We start from the raw sequence: 17,786 nt of genomic DNA, 5'->3' as shown, positions 1-17,786 counted from the left end.
TCAGCATCTCACAGGAAGCATTTAATAGCTGGCTAAGTGAAGACCCAACTCAGCTAAACTCCCTCAAACACCAAATTTTTCTCCCTTGTTTGCTCTTTGTGATGAATCAGTTGCTATAGATAATTCAGGGAAGCAGCAAGGCTTGTCTCACAATCGTGACAAATAATATTGATTCTTACTTCAGCCCTATATTGCAGTTTTAATGCGCAGTGTTACATCATCCATTATTCCTTTTGTGACTAACATCCTCTGAAAAATGTTTTTAAGCGCTTTCTCGCTCAGAAGGCATATGAAAGCACAACTGTTCTTTTTGATGTGTTCATAACAAATCAGCCTTTGAAAATATGTCTCTTTAATATATGAAATTATTTCCGAAAATGAAAAGGAGACGAAACCAAGTCTTCCTAAGGCTAGCAATTCTCCCCAGACATCCAAATAATATAGTTTCTTGAGATCTAAAATAAGCATTTCCATTATGGACATCTTGCTTACAGATCACTCAGGCAAGTAATCCTCACGTGGCACACAAGTTATGTCACGGTTGAGCTTGCAGTGGTAGCATGAATGTGTTTTGAAATTCCCTCATAGACAGTTTGTTGTCTGTTGTCTTGAGAGAAAGTGCTAGGTGTTGTCCCTACTGATAAAATTCACATACTCATTTTAAAATAGTATGCGTTGTTGCAAATGTCTTCGCATTGCTTTATGATATCGACAGAGTATCTCAACATATGAATGTGGTATGGCAAGCCCAGAGGATTGGTCATCTTCTGCATGTGCTCCTAGTGTAACTTCTGTTCCCTAATGATTTAGCTTCTGGGACTATAAGACACAGATTCTCTTTGTGGTTTCCTTCTGAGTAAATGCTTAGCTAGCTGTAACACCTGGAGCAAATTGAGCATCATAAAACAGACTCCAACTATTTGCTCATACCTGAAAAGAGTTTATGCTCGGTGCACAAACCTGTGAGTACTTAGTGTTATTTTTTTTGTGTGGAGAAAGTGTATTGAGAATGAGCTTCTGTAGTCATCCACAACAAATCATTCCATCATTTATTCATGTCATCCCTTGGGAATGGGGATAATTTTTTATGTCTCAAGTGAGCAGATACAAAAAACCAACAAAGTTTTTGGAGTGGAAGTGTTGGGCAGTTCTGGATGTAATTATAGAATCGTTCTAGCTGGAAGGGACCCCAGGGATGTCTGGTCCAGCCTCCTCCTCAGAGAGGGTCAGCTGTGACATCAGACCAAGCTGCTTAGGACCTTGTCCAGTTGTGTCTTAAAAACCACCAAGATTTGATACTTGTATGTTAGCTAGCTTTTAAATTCAGAGGAGTCAGTAATCAAAACTGATGGTAGTAAAATGCAACCAGAGTTTGGCGATTGCTGAGAATAGTTTTCATCTCAGTTTTAAAAATTGCATATTATTCACTATCAAGCCTGAGTTGAAATAAAACTCACTAAAAAATCTGGAAAAGACACTGAGACTTCCTGCCGCTCATCAATGTATTTTATAGAGTAAATTATGACAAATGTTTAATCCTGTCTTAATAAATGGATGCTTTCTGGACGTTAACAGGTACATCTGTTCTGCTCTCCCTTTGTGAAACTACATTTAGAAAATCAGGAAGAGCGTATGGGGCTGACGGTATCTGTTCATCTTGAGAGAAAAGGGAGATTGTACAGTTAGATGTATAGAAGAAAGGCAAAACCAAATAGGACCATTTTAAGTTCCTGTATAATGTGAATTTTGTGAACTTTGTGCACATGTGAGAGTGCAAAGTATTTGTAATAGCGAAGTAGAGAAGTTTGCCTTCAGGGTCTCCCGTGTTTCAGGATAAGCAGGCAGGAGACAAATGGTTCTTCCTGATACACAGATGTGCAGGTGCAGCTGGGATGCTTCTCACCTTATGCATTATGGATCCGTGATACTAAAGATCCACAGAAATCCATGTGAGGTAGCCAGTCTCTTTAGTTTCTTCTTGAGAAAAATACTAATGCTGTTTTGATGAGAGCACAAGTATCGATGATGCTACTGTTATTTCCTGTAGGAATAAGCCATTGTAAAAATCTTTTCATGCTAGGGGTAAAACTAGCACTGTCCTCAACTAGGGGAGCAGGCATCCCACCGTCACCGAGATGTGCTTTACACGGACATCTTCCTTGTCACTGGGGTTTCCTCTTTAAACACCTTGGTTTTGTCTCTGGTCTAACATTATTAACAGCAATAAATAACTTAATCACAGCTCAGGATAACAAACCTGAATATGTCAGATTTTCAGGTTAAATCCACTGACTAGAATAGATAGCACTGGCAGAATAATTAGTACTTCCTTCCATAATTTATTTTAACCAATGAAACTTCCAGAGGGAGGAAGAACATATGTATTTTTAATTTTGTTGTTGTTGTTGTTTTGGTGAGTGTGTAAGTTTTAGTGAGTAATTGCTAATTTCAGGTATTTCAATATGTGTAATATGTTCATCTGCGTGGTTATACTGAAGCATTCAGTAATTACATTGTAGGTATTTTATAAACCCTCCAGGTTGCTAAGAAGCTTAATACATGACATCAATTAGTCTTTGACTAGAATTCACAAAGAGATATAAAAAAAGAAGCAAGCCTTTTACATGAGGAGCAAAAGCATACCTGTTTGTAGGCAGCATAAAGGAGAATTTTGAAAGTCTCTTTTTTTGTGTTCTGTGTGCTTTCTTCCTAGCAATGTGCGTTTTTAATCTAGACTTGCACTGGCAGGCTTTTTAAAATTAGACTAATTACAGCAGTGATTATGTGGCTTTTGTTTTTCCCAGTTTGGTAGATTATGTGACATAAGTTTGCTGACTGTTGTTCCAACATATAGAGCTTGTCAGATATTAAATTTTAACTTCCTTTCCTGGAAAGTGACTCCACACCATAAAAGTGTGAATGTTTGTACAGTAGACGTGAATAAGTATTCTTTAAGGTCAAAGTCAGTTAAGGGCATCCTCATCACTGTCAGTGGGAAGGGTGTTAGTCTGGAAAATATGGAAAGCTATTTTCCTGCACAGAGCTGCTTGATTACTAAATATGGATATATTGGGAACAGTATTAGTGCCTGTAGTTCCCTTTTTATATTAGTGCTGTACACTCTTCAGTAACGATACTTTATCTCTCCCTACTTATCCACACCCCAAACAAGACTAGGGTTGCATTTGCACCTAAGCCTCTTCTCAGAAGAGAGTCTTGAAATGTGAGAAACTTAGATTTGCATCCCTGCTCATCTGGAAACTGTGTGTTTCACTTTCAACAGGGCACTTGAACCCAGCTTCACAGGTAGTAGTGCTTACTGGTCCAGTAGTATGTCCTTGGGAATCTTACTAATGTAATCGAGGGCAGAGCTGCCAGATGCTGATACGGTGCTTTAATCTGCAAGACTGAGCACAAAGTACTCAATGAGGCCACACGCTCAAAAAGTCAGGTGATGGCAGTGGTGGTGTGATGCTCCTTTTAGTTGTGGTTATACAGAAAGAATAAAGCACTTGAGAGACCGTAGTATGTGTTTTTAAAAAGAGGATGCTATTTTATCGCTGTCTGCACCATGTCCAGCAGCCTGCCCATTTGGTCAGCACTGAACAGTGATAGCAGTCAGAGGTTCCAGCTCCTCAGCTGCACGTGGCCCCATCCCAGGTGGCTTTTGCTGCTTGTCAGATATGAGTGGAGCCTCGCTGTTCAGACTTCTGCAACCCTTCTGAAGCATAATAAAACCTTTTTATCAAATTCTGTTGGAATGAATTGATTCTTTTATTGATTGCTGCAGTGAATGTGAAGTTCGCATTTAATGAGGTCCAGCACAAGGTCCTCTGCAGTAACTGAGCATCGCAAAGGAGTTAGTTCAGCTAACAGCTCTAGCAGGGATGTGCTTTCATACCCAAGTTAGTTTAGAAAGTTGCCAGGCATGCCAGACCCACTTGCAGTTGCTTCCCCATTCTCTATTTATCTTGGTTCCAGGTCTGTTCGGTTCAGTGATTTCACCAGCAAGAAGGATGATGAAGCAGAGAGAATGCATGTTATATTTTCAGATAACTGCATCAAGCAGGATATTAGGAAACCTTTTAATCATGAGAACAGTGTAACCGTGCAATGATGTGTGGAGAAATTGTAGCTTGTCCATTACTGGAGATCTATGAAAGATGGGCAGACAGATGTTTGTTGGCAAAGAACTGAGGCTGCCTTAGTAATGGGAATGGAGTGACTGCCATATGTGCTCCGGGTTTTCTGTGAGTTTATTGACATTTTGAAGCCTTCAGAGCAGAAAGTGTCTCTCATTAAGAGTACACACAGCATGTGGCTCCTTTAAGGCTCCCTTCAGCTTTCTTGTGTTGTTGTTACTGTGATACCTCAATGTCACTGCAAGGACTGCTGCAGGTTGTGGTGGCAGGAGAATCCAAGCTCCAAAAAAAAGTAGGAGACAACTGCAATTACTCCTCTCCTTGGAAATGGTGACAGCGTAGTAGGAATACTGTAATGATGCTTTGGGCTAAATAATCTTGAAAAATGCGGAAAAATTAAGAGGAAGAAGTGGCAAAAATTGCAATGAACTTGGAGTGAAAAAAAAGCAAACCTAAAAATATTCCATCTGGAGAAAATATTTGAGAAAGGAAAGTCTAACTGTGAACAACTGAGGAGGGAGGACAGATCATTTTCTTTAGTTCAAAAGGATCAGAAAGTGTTAAACTTCTCTGACACATCAGAGAAAACCTTGTGAATTTCAGAACAACTTGGGCAAGAATCAAGCATCCTCAGAAATTTGAGAAATCTCTAACCTGAAGGCCTTCAAGGTTATATTAGTCATCCTTCTGTAAGCTTATTACTATTTCATATATTCCTTCTTTTATGGATAATGAGAGGAAACAGATCATTTTCCCTTTGGCAGTAGTGACTCATTACCAAAAAAACCCACCCAAATATGACCAGAGGAACCTATATATTCTTGTCTGGTTTAAGGTACAAGCTGTCAAATATCACTTACTTACTTACTTCTGCATTAGTATTTTCGAATTGCACTAGAGTGTCTCTCACACGTGCAGTGCTCGGTTACCACTGAAAGTTTCCCGTGTATTTCATACTTCTCAATAGGGTATTCAGTGATGAATTCTAAATCACATCTATTTCTGTTTTAAATTTAGCTGACTTCACCATTCAGCCATCAGGTTCTTTCTTTCTTTCTTGCAATTTTTTGTTTATTTAATCTTCTGTTAAACAGAAGTTAAACAGAGGTTTTGATATATTTTTAATTGATAGCTGAAGAGTTCCTGTGAATGTATTTCAAGCAGTGGACTTTCTGTAAGTTACTCACGAACCATAAGGAGTTCATCATCCCACAGGGTATTTATTCCAGTCCTTGATTTAATGAAGAACTTCTTAAACAGAAGAATAATGAATGGCTAAATAACATATAAAACAAATATGCTTGCTTGTCCATAAGCCTCCTGCTTTTTCTTTCTATAGGCACATGTATAAACAGAAACTAGTTCCAAAGCACTCAGATGAACAAAACCCATGTCTTGTAAATGTGTACATACACAAATGAATACAGGCACACCCTTATTGATACAGCCAGACTTGAAATTGTTACTTGTGGATATTATTTGGCATCACCTCCCTAGATTTTATGTTTTATTTTTATTTTATATTTTATTTTATGTTGCTGGAAAGAAAATCTGAGGCCTTGCCTGACTTTGCTGGAGCTTGCGGTTCAAAACTCTATTTTAGTGTGAGTGGTAGCTGGTAAAAATTGGTATGCTGAGGAGGTGCTGGAGTGTGGAGAACAGGAACACTTGGTAAATCAGAAATTAGAGTGTATCTGTATGGGGAGATACATGCAATGAGCTGAAGCAGGTAGAGGGGACAACAAACTACAAGAGCAGAAAACCATAATCTAAAAGGCTTGAAAACCTCTGGTGCAATAGAGTAGGCAAGTGTTAAGCTGTTACTCTTCAGTAAGTTTGCAGGGACAGACTTCTGTAATCCAGTGGTGTAGCAGGACCTTAAATTATATGTGATATAGATCAAGATGCTGTTTATTTTTTGATAATGTATTATGTAAATACAAAGAATCACTAAGCATTAATAATTAGCAATTACTTTCATGACATGTTATTTTCATTACATGCTGGTGCGTTCTTACTTCATATTTCACTTTGTTCCATTAGATTGTTCTGAGGCACTTCAAAGACTGCATGGTAAATTAGTGTTATACTGCAGGGCAACATAGCAGATTTCTCCAGAAGTTTTCAGGCGTAATAATTTCTCTTTCTAGAAGACTGTGCAGAGTCTTTTTCAGGTGTCAGAAGTCACGCTGTATATTCAGAGCGTATCCAAGAAGTACTTAAATTGCTATGTATTTTATTGAAATTGGAATCTTAGCACGGATATACTAAACTACATTGTAGAATAACGCACTTTCCTTCCCCAGTAACACACTGGAAGGAGATGTAAGCCAGAGAGGAAATAAGGAAATCAGTGATTTTTATCCACTGTGAATATTCTTGGGATTTTGTACTTGGTTCTGTAAACTTCTCTCGTGTTACCTTTGCCTGCTGCTCACCCCGTTGCCCCACACACATCCCCCCTGTCCCTGGGGTATGGTGATAGCAGCTGGCTGAGCTTATGCTTGCCTCCGTTTTGTACCCGTCTTGGCTAGCCCCCATGCCATCCTCATTCGAGTGCCCTTCAGCCTGTTGAGCGTGCTTTAGCTGGGGGAATATATCTGCCTGGTTGCTGCAACTCAGCAACCAAAACTGACGGCCCAGATCCCTCTTTTTCCACCTTTCTGCCCTGCAGAGACCAGCTGCATCGTTACTGCTCCTCTGGTTCCCTCTCTATCCCATCAGTAATTGTCCAGAACAATTCATCTTTGGGCTTTCCTCCTAATACAGATGTTTCCAATACCCAGGGATCGCAGAGGAGTACCCAGGTAGGATTACGGGTCCACTAAGCGGAAAGCTGATTTTACTCTCGGCTGGGGTTTGGCTTTTACCTTTGGCACCATGGGATTACACGTCTACAGCGAAGAAAGAGAGAGTTTTGAAATCATTAGAAATGTTGGGGAAGTGATCGATGGAGGTCATCAAATCTCTCCGCATGGTTGTACTAGAAGATGATGTAGCTCCCTATCGAAATGACAAAGAACTGAATTGCTGCTATGGTTTCCTAGGAAAAAGAAAGGACTTAAATTATGTTCATTTAGAAAGGGGAGGAACCTCTTTTTCATCTTGCCAGACCTACATACAGTCCCTGAGGACTGCAGGGATTTTTCCCCTTTTACTTCTGCCACGGGAGAGACTTGTCTTTTCCCAAAATGCGATACACAGGCATCATTCTCTTGCAGCATTTTGCAGTAAGACTGAGGCAATAATAGTAATAAACTGCAAGATGTTTGGGACCTCTCTGGCAGAGCAATAGCGTAGAATATCTCCTTTTTGCAGGGACTAATAAATGTCACTGGGCAGTTTGAATGTTTTGTCCAATTATAAAAAAAAGCTTAATTTTTACAAAGTCATAATGGTTATATCTATCCTCCATTATCTATTTTTTTGCATTGTTTCCCTGTAGTTGGAAATCATGGCATATTGATAAAGCGGGTATGTATTGTGCTATAGGTTGCAGAGATGAATACTCAGACCTTAGTGAAGACTTGCATAAAAAGCTTAAGTTACAGATAGGTGCCTGGCTCTTCAGGCTGGGGAACCAAGCGACCCACAGAAATGACCTCTGTAATTCCTGTCCAGTTCACCAGCAATGGAAAATGATGTGCTGCTTATGGTGGAGAAATAGGTCACTAGATTTGGGGCAGGCTTCAATAATATCTGAGAAATTGATGGAAAGTTTTGGGTCTGTCCTGTTGCACCCCCACATAATGGCGTGTGTGTTCACAGGAAGGTTCAGCCAACAAGGTGATAGTGTATTCTGAGCCGTAGCAAAAATATTAGGAAAACTTTAAAATAATGAAAAAGTCCTTTTAATATCTTTGTTTTCAGAAAATTAAAACCATGAACAGTGTAAGAGCATGAACAAAGGAGGATATGAAGGAGATTATATAGTAAATAGAGAATGTGTGACAAAAATCACTTTTAAATATTTGTTATGAAGAGCTGCCTACATCCTCTGTAGTTGTGGCTGGGAAACACCTTTTCAAAAGTGAAGAAATCCTTGCCGTGGAGTGCTGATGTTTGCCTACCCTTTCTGCATAAGGGCCATAAAATGAGGACACAGCTGTAGATGTGCAGCTCATGGCAGACTGTCGTTGTCAGCTTGTGCCCAGTTTCTGAGCTGGTGGGTGGAAGTCTAATTCTTGTGCCCTGGCGTAGGGAGGTCAGGGTTGGCGCTTTGCTTGGCAGATGCTGATGCTGAGAGGCAGAGGCAGATGCTGAGATGACAGGAAAGGAGAACAAAAAGCTGGGTGGAACATCATGTCCCCCAAATAGTGAGTACTTTTACTAACTGGGTTTTTCAGTGAGGAACTCAGAGACAGTACTGTTTGAATTTTCACGTCTTCATATAACCTTTTAACTTATATAAGGGGAGAAGGCATCTGAAAGAAGTAGAGTACAAATTGGCATTAGCTACAAATTGAGCGAACTTTGATTTTCTTTTATTTTTAGGCTAGTTAAAGTGTCTTGAAAAATAAGCTGCTTGGATCTGTGATCCAGATGGAGCTCAGTTTAACATGGGATACAGGTCCTACAAGACTTGTAGCCTTAGTTCAGACTGCCTGCTAGTATGATGCAAAGACCCTATATGTGTGTTTATCTTCCCCCTTTCAGAAACTAATTTATTTCTGCCTGTGAAATAATACTTCAGAGTCATTGTACGTGTTGCTGGAGGCTCTCCTGCACTTCTGCTCTGTTTCTTCCTTATTTTTACACTTGAGATTTTCCTTCTCATGCATCGAGATTCATTTACCCAGCAAGATTGTCTTTTGGTTTTCCTTATTATTTCCTTACTGTGCAATAATACTTGCTGACTTTTTCTATTATGCAGTATAAGAATTTCAATAGCAAAGATAAGCACAGAAGCCTATATGTGGATTTCCTCAGTCAAGCTATTTTAAGCTTTTGCAAGTACATCTGATGTTTAAAGTAACTACAGTGCACCTGTATCAAGGGAAATGGCTAAAGTTCCCCTCAAAGATGATAAAACGAAATGTAGGCTAAAAGAAGGTTACATATGAAAAAAAATGCTCTTAATTAGAAGCAACCCACTTCAAGTATAAAACACAGGGATCTGTTAACTTTTTCATGAGGAGGTAGGGAATGTGTGAGGGTTGGGGTTGAAATTGCACTTCATGTCTGGAAATATCTCTATTTTTTACTTAGGAAATATATTTCATACATTATATTTTAGTGCTCTGTCCTTCTTCATTGTCCTGCACCTTCAGCAGAACCTTAAATTATATCTGAAATGGAAGGAGGACAAGGGATAAAGAATACAAACTCTCTTATCCATTTGTTTCAGTAGGTTATATTAATTTGAAGCAAAGTGAAGTCAAATGTCTACATGAATAACTGTTTTGCTGCTGATCATTTTAGTAAGACATCTAACCATTATCATTTGACCTCATCACTTCAAAATCCAGTTTGACCCCATCTCATGACTCTAATCTTCATGACAACTTCCAAATCCAAGCACCCATTGCCAGTGCCAAATGGGCTGTGACATTGCAAGTTAAGAATTTAGAATCACATTTTGGCATTTGCTGGGAGGAGCTGAAAGTTCTTTTTAAAAAATATGAATTTCTTAGGCTTGCTAAATCTGATTCAGAATTTGTTCATTTATTTTGCTGTATCTGCCCTAGAATGTCTGCTTTCCTGTTCTCAGTATCAGAGTTCTGCTTAGAATTTAACCTTTGCTACAGAATGAGTTAAGTCAGTACAGTAAGCAGCCATTGTTAAATAGCACACGATGATGTTCTACTCAAATACTTTTCTATTTTTCCAAACTGCAATGTTCACAGCATGTAAGCTACTAGCAGGAAGACAGTTCTCAGCTAGCAGACTTTAGAAGTGGCAAATTGTTAATTTTTTTTTTTTTTTTAAATCAAAACCAGAAATCTGATCATTTCAGTGCCAGGTTTTTTTATTTATTTCAGTTTACTTTTTAGCCTGAAAAAATGAGCTCTTTTTCTCATTCATTCTGGGCACTTTAGGTCTGTTCATAATGGTAAAAATTAAGTATTCTTTACTATTTTATTTAAAGGGAGGTGGAAGAAATGCCTGTACATTCTGCCTAAAGTGTATAACGGCCCTACACAAGCTGGAAATATGTTGATTAACATTTTTGCTTAAGAAAATGTAGCTGGGCTGCACCTACTTATTCATATACCTTGCTTATGCAGCTACACCTCATCATCAAAGTCAGGTTTGATTGCTTGCCGCGCCTGGGATGTGATTTGGGGGAATTGCTCGAGTCCTTCGACTTTGATTCTTTTTTGTGGTAATTGCATGTGTGTCTTAGGTGAAATCGTTTCCTGGTTTTTCTTTTTTTTTGACAAATACAGAGCCTTGATCAGCTGCAGAAAAATGAAGAGAACGTAAAAATGAGCAGTTCAAGATTCAGCTGGCTGTGTTTTACATAGCCTCCTTAAAAAGCTGGTATGAAAATAGGTGATGAGTTTAAAAGTTTATGCTTAACTTTTAAATATCCTGTATAGCAATAGTCCTCACCAGCCTTGAAAAATCCAGTGTAAATCCTGCTTTGGAGAGGCTTTATTAGCCTGCTGACTAACAAGGAGCAGGCTGTAGGTATGCAAGGTGTTTTCCTCGGGAGATTGCATCACTAAACATGTCTGCTCTTCCCTTGCCCACACCTGGGAGCGCAGGTGACCTTCAGTAACTCGTGGAAGGCCTGGCCTTTCAAGGACCTTCTTGTGTGTATCTGACCTTGACTCTGAACAAATATCTGTGAGCCTATCGAGAGAGTGCCATTGTCATTCAGGAAACCACCTGGAACTCTGGGCAACTTTGAAACTTGGATGTCCGTGCAGGAGGGCGTACTGAGGAAATGTTAGCTATGAAGCGTGGACTATTGTAGTGCTTTGTTCTGTCTTCCTTCTAATCTTTTGGTTTCTAACCTTGTGCATAAAAGCCTGGCTGCAAGTACTGCTAAAGAAATGTGTTCCTAGCTCTGGCAAGCCTGTCTGGGGTTGGAGGAGGAGGAGGAGCACCTCGGTGAAGGCAACAGCTTGTTCTGAACCGGAGCAGTATGTGCTGAGGTCTGAAGAGACCTGCCTGGGTGGATGTGGCGGGGGGGGGCGGGTATGGGTGGGACAGGCAGGGTGTGCAGTCGCCCACCACGCAGGCCCGCTGGGGTTCGTGTCCTCGGCACGATTCCGGGGCTGGCTCCCTGCCTCCTGCCTGGCCAGAGCTGCTGCTGCTAGGAGCTGAGTGTAAGGAACTACGTCGTCCTTACATGGGAAAGCTGAGAAGTAACAGAAACCGTGTACCTTCCTTGAATTTATTCTGTATTTAGTTAGAATTTCTATTCAGAATTGGCTTGCTTTTACTTCTTCCCCTGCCCTTCCCTTCCTCTTTTAACCCTCCCTTCCAGCTGTTTGGATATGATATTTTTTATTGATATCTTTTAAGAGTCAAGCTACTCTTCAGGTGGATACAAGTATTCAGTTTTTGAACAGAGGCTTCTATCCCATGTAGTTAGTGAAATAATGTCACGAAGTGTAGAAAAATATTTCCCTTTTCAAATTTTATCCTACACATAGTCATTATTCTCGTATCACCGTGAATGCACGTGCCAGCAAAGGATCCTGAGACCGTGTCTGGTGAGCCAAATACAGAGTTGCAGAGTATCTGTGCTTTGCCACCAAAGACTCTAACTGAAGTTCTTCCTCAGTTTTTTACTCCCACCCCAGCTCAAGATAAGCAAAACTCCGGGGTTTTAGTTCTAGAGTGGCAGCTGCACAGTGTCTATAGATGTCTTGTCTCTAGCAAACTGGAAGGAGTAAAACAACAAAGAGAAACTATGGATTTGGAGATTACAGATGTCAAAGAGTAAATGAGAGATAGAGGCTTCATGGGCACAATATAAATAATATATAATATAATATATAAATAAGAGAAGGTATAGCAATTTCATGGAACAAAGATACAGATCCATTTTCCTGTCAGATCTCTCAGTACCTTTTCTGTAGTAGCCATCATTCAGTAAGTCAGCACTCACCCTTTTCCCTGCACATTATCATATCTTCAGGATGCCTTGAGAGGCACATCAGATATGCTGTGGCCAGTCTATTAATTGTTCCAGCCCTCAGATCTTTCCTCCAATACCAGGCAAGTCAGAATACATCAGAAACTGATAGAAATGAATGAAACATCTAGGCTGAGCTGCATCCCACCCATGTCCCCCTAAGGGTTTCTATTGAGTTAGGATTTGGGACTTAACATTTTCCTTCCACTTTATCCTGTACTTCTGTCCTACATCCTTTATCACTGTGGTGTGTAGGTAGAAGGTTTCGTGCTTATAACAAGTAATTTAATTCACACGTGACGTTCTTCTGTGCCAAATGCAAGTTTGGGTGATATGAGTTGAACTCTGAATGAGTTACAAAAGGCAAATGATTATGAGTGTTTGTCTTACCTGTGTGTGTAAAATAGTAACCAGCTCTAAGGAAGCGTTATGACTGAAGACTAGCTGGTGAGAAAAGGGCATTTTGTGTTCACCCTGCAGTGTTCCTGTCCAGGCATTAGGGCTCCCTTGTGCTAATCCTGCTGAACACAAGAAGTGCAAAGTCTTGGTCTCTTCCCACAATCCCATTTGTTGGATTTACAACAAAATTTAATTTTTAGCGTATTGTCCGTGAAACTTCAGTTGGAGATCCCTGGGGGCTGCTACTAAAGAGATCCGCAGAAATTAAGGAGAGCAAGCTTATTACTAATAAATGTAAATACGTTATGTAATATAATTGCAAATAAAATATGCACTCATGAGAGTGTTCAGCTCAATTAGAAAATCTTTAAGGAGACATGAATCAAAGAAGATAATAAACACTAATTTAGATCATGGACAGCAAATAAATAAACAGGAATTAGAAAGGTGGGACAAAGTTGTGGCTGCACCACCAAGAAATGCAGATAACTTGTGGCATCTGATTGCCAGGCTTATTCATGCTAGGCATTAACGGTTCATTTTCATCACAGGGAAGATTTAGTTCAATGAAGATTTTAAAAAGGGAAAAACATGATTCCAGATTGGAGCTCTGCCATTCAGCTGAACAACAATTTCAAATGCAGAAGATCCAGATGCAAAATTTGAATTCTTAACATGACAGGATGATTTATGAGGCACTGTGAAGTTATTTTTTCCTGTCTACTAAATCCATTTGCTTCTGCCTCTGTGTAAGCTTGAAAGTCATATGTGTTCCCATGCTGGAATATTCCCCCTGCCCCCCATCACCCGTGCTCTTTGGCTTGTGATTGTCAGGTTGCTCGGGAGTTCATGCTTCTAGGATTTAAAAAAAAAAAAAAGCACTGATGATCTCAAGAGTCCATAGTCAGTGTTTCAGAGGATGCACTTCCCAGTTTTTCCTATTACAGACAGGAGTTGAACGGCTGAACTAGGTAATGAATTATCCATGGAAAACATTGTGACTAGGCAGGCTGGCAGTCGGTCGTAGAATTAAAAAGCAGCTGCAGAAAAGGGGGTTTTTTTCTTTTTTTCTTTCTTGTACCACACACAAATTCATGTTCTTCTTCCACACCAGATATGATGTATATTGAGCAAGCAAAACATAAAAATAATCCTAGGGATTGTATAGACCTTGAACCCCAAAGCAGGGAGCTTAACCGTCCTGCAGTGCAGGATGGGCGTGTTGTTAGAAAAATGTGGAAAGTCAGGGTTACATCATTGTCTAGCACTGTCTTAATTGTTTCAGATAAATACATTTAATGCCATTTGTAAATATGTTTATATAGGAAGCCACGTCTGCTTCCTCCATCCTGAGTGATTTTCCCTGGTGTAACCTCTGCCTTGCAACACGTGGGGTGATGTGCGAAGGGTCCGGCTCTCCTCGAGTTCACTGCTCACGACCTCACGCAAGGCACCACAGAAAGGTCGCCTTATTTTTGGAGCTGGAAATACCACTTTTGGTTTAACTTAGCTTCATAAAGTCAAAAGTGTATGTTCATTGGACATTTGTTTTAGGGACACAGAATGTGGTAAATCAATAGAGGAGGAAGGGGGGTTTCCTCAAAGGTTTCACTGGAGCCATGATACCAAATCTCTTCCTAGTTCCACAAAGCACAGCTGGCAATACTGGAATTATCAAATGTTTTTCAAAACTGTACTATTGAAATCTAACTGAAAGCTACTAAGTGATCTAATAATCACCAGGTGAGAAATACTTATGTTTCAGTGAAATGCAACTCCTGCTAGTTGATTCAAGCCTTTATAATGTTTATAAATTAACTTCTTTGTGTCTATACTCTTTTTTTTGCAGTGAAGTAAAATCCAAAACATTCAAACATGGCCTGGTTTTCAGTTAATTCTTACACTAGTCTCTAGCATGAAAGTAGTGCATATTTTATGGATTTTTTTTTTCCCCTGCTGTAAGCTCCTATAACCTTAGAAATGATACAAATGTCTGTCATTTGGGTTTTTTTCCTTGTTCATTTTGCAAACCTCGAAGCTTGTAACCACTGCGATGCAGATGCCCCTGGCTATGGCAGGTTTCCCGTGTGTCATGTACAGGTGCACAGCATTGCAAAAGCATGCCTCATTTTTTTTGTACCTAGCAATTGCGAGGCAGTACGCGGAACAAGCCGGAGAAACATCTGCCTCATTTCCAGCAATACAGCGGCAGCGCGAGGCTCGGTTGTGCCGTGCTTGTAGCAGGAGCCCTGCTGCCACCTGCTCTCCTCGCACCCGCCGTGCCTGAGCTCAGTCTGGCATCTCCCAGCGTCGCCCAGATTGCAGATCTGCACGCCTCTGCCAGGAGCCTGCTTTTCTATCCAAGGGCCACAGGCAGCGTTAGAAAAACTAACGATTCGTGCATCTTTATGAACTTGTAAGTGCTCTGACTTGCAATGAATGCCAGCACTTACTGTACTTGGTTAAAAATTGCTCCGTACCACCCATTTGTTCTTTCAAACCATTCCTGATGTTGCTTTTCTTACGACTTTTGTCCCTTTTGTAATGACCATCTCCTTTGTTTTCTATTTGCAGGGTGGTTTACAGACCTACTGCTTCCTAGTGTTCGCTGCCATCTGCTTTGCGGGAGCTACCTACCTGTTTTTTGTCCTGCCTGAAACAAAAAATAAGACATTGAATGAGATCAGCCAGGCATTTGCCAAAAGGAATAAAGTATCTTTGGAAATGCAAGAAATGAACCACTACCCGGGAGAGAGGAAATCGAGTGCAGAACAAGAGTCGAACTTCACGTCAGCAGTGGACAACGGCGAAACCAAAAAAGGGATTGTGTAAACCCAGACCACTCTTTCGTGGGATGGGGAAAAATATGCTCTTTTCATTCAGTATGTTTATAGCAATGCACAACTTGTATTTTGTTTTTATGTGACAGCATGAACTGCTTCCCCCTTGAATATGTTTTAAGTGAGTACGGGTGAATTCGTTAGCAGCCAGGGTGATGGTTGAGGAAATGAGAGGCGGGAGTAGCGGCAGCTGATTAAATAAATAAGAGCCAGAGTTTTCTCAGGCACCTGTGAAATAGGTGCTGGGGTGAGTGAGGTGGGGAATATAGACTGGGAGAAGCAAAGTGGTGGTGGGGAGTGGGGTTTGTGAGCAGTGGCTGGCTGAGCACCCCCACGTGCTCACAGGGAGGGGTGCGTGCAGTCGCTGGGGAGGAGGAGGCAGGGACAAGGGAAGAGATCCCAGCAGGGGTCTGCTAAGAATCGATGCAAGCGACCCTGAGAAGGTACCGGCTTGCATTTCTCCACGTTTCCCAATATGTCATTAAAGTTGCAGGTGAGAATTGAAGACTTGAAAGAAGACTCGTGACACTCCCCCGATCTCCCGTTCCTTTTCCAGCTATTTTGACTTCCAGTTGCTTCGTCTCAACATCTCCCAGCTTCTCATAAAATGCAGAGCTCCGGGTCCTGATGAGTTTCCTTGTCTCTCTTGCAAATCCTGATCGACTAGTAATAGAGTTGCCTGTAGTTTCTGGGTTTGCTGGCACTGCATTTCTCTGGAGAGATATATATATTTAAATTTATTTTTTAAGAATAGCTATACAAGCTTTAATATGAAAACTAAACCTCATGGTGAAGTGAGAGAACTCTGATGGTACTTGTAGGGTGTAGCATTTTAAAAAAATCAAACATCAAGTTTTCCAAGGGTTGGGTTTTTTGGTTGTTTGCTTTGCTTTTCTATTCAAGTTCCTTTTAAAGTCTTAGGAGCCAAAATTTCTCTGAGACCCAATAAATGTCATTTCTTAACACTCAAATCTCCAAAGGAATTTGGGTCCCTATTTCTTATTTAAACACTAAGTTGCATTTGGGCATTAGGTTCTGAAGCTCCAGACCTAGTTCACATTAATAAGTTTCTAAGCTATTTAATGCTTCATAGAACTGTCCTCAGAGTCTGCTTAATTTCGTAATACAAAGACTCAGCAGGCTGTTGGGGGTTAGGTGGTCCATTCCCTTCCACATAGGAATTTTTTTTATGAACATCATCTTTCCAGTCTGTAATTTTAATAATAGTTTTTCTTGATCCTTCTAGGTACCTGGATGCTGAGGGGGTAATAAGCACTTTTAAATTAAATAGGTGGTTTATATGAAAAGTCAGTAAGTCTTAGAGCTTCTCTCATGAGTAAGGCACAAGAAGCAAGTGAAGCATTTAGGTAGAGCCAGCTGCTTCCACAAGTTATATTTATTAATCCAGAAGTTCATAAATTTGGGGGTATTTTGAAAAAAAAATCATGTATATAGATATGAATATATTCCAAATATAGAAATATATGAATATGTATATTCTTATATATGTACACAGAATGGAGAACTGCTTTCCAATACCTGGTTTTTTTTTTCAAATTCCCCCAAGTGATAAGCTGTTTATTGGTTTTTTACACTGTTAATTATACTGTAAATCAAAATCAGAGATCCTAATGTTCAGCTAGTACTACTAAATTATGTATATGGTTTTATACTGTGATTTATTTATATGTGGCATATTTACTGCACACATTGTAAGCTGACCTAATGGGGCAATTTCACTACTGGGCAATGGAAGAAAAATTGATCTGAGCCTTTATGCCAGGATTTATGCTATTTTACTGGGACAGAGGTACAGCAACAAGTAAGAAAATGGAAAATATATATAAGAGAATTAAGAATGAAAAATCAGATTTATGATATTGGTGCTACTGTTCAGAAACAGAGTGAATCAGGATTGTACCAACTGATAACCATACATAGAAGCTAATCAAATACTATGGTGAAAACTGAAGAAAGATGTCTTCTAATAACCACTTGTAAAACGATATATATATATAGTAAATGAATGTGTCATCCTTCAGTGGCTTTAGTTGCCTATTCCATGTGTTACATGAGGCTTGCTAAGTGAACGGCTGTGTAAAAAAATGAGCTTGAATGCCCCCCCTCTGGACAATTTAAGAAGGAAATTCTTCTTCTTCTGCCTACAGGGCAAGACCGGCAAGTTCAAACCCTGTCATTCAGATTGAGAATTACCTTGCATTGCAGTCAGGGCTACTTACACAGCATGATGTGATCTGATTTGAGTCAAGGTGGCAGGATTGGAAAGTATTATTATTAGAATTAGGAGAATTT

At 40.0% G+C, this 17,786-nt stretch overlaps 1 protein-coding gene across 4 annotated transcripts in view; it reads left to right on the top strand.

Annotated features, from left to right (window-relative positions):
- Positions 1–17,304, top strand: part of SLC2A9 (solute carrier family 2 member 9) — a 132,669-nt gene extending 115,365 nt beyond the window's left edge. For all 4 annotated transcript variants that reach the window (XM_054825038.1, XM_054825037.1, XM_054825040.1 and 1 more), the window contains one exon: positions 15,208–17,304. In XM_054825038.1, the coding sequence (XP_054681013.1) occupies positions 15,208–15,465 (258 nt within the window). In that variant the 3' untranslated portion in view covers positions 15,466–17,304. The remainder of the gene's footprint in view (positions 1–15,207) is intronic.
- Positions 17,305–17,786: the final 482 nt, after the last annotated feature.

This window comes from Grus americana, chromosome 4 (genome assembly GCF_028858705.1).
Source record: "Grus americana isolate bGruAme1 chromosome 4, bGruAme1.mat, whole genome shotgun sequence".
Classification (NCBI taxonomy): Eukaryota; Metazoa; Chordata; class Aves; order Gruiformes; family Gruidae; genus Grus; species Grus americana.
Note: the sequence above shows the minus strand (reverse complement) of the source record. Positions and strands in the feature narration are given on the sequence as shown.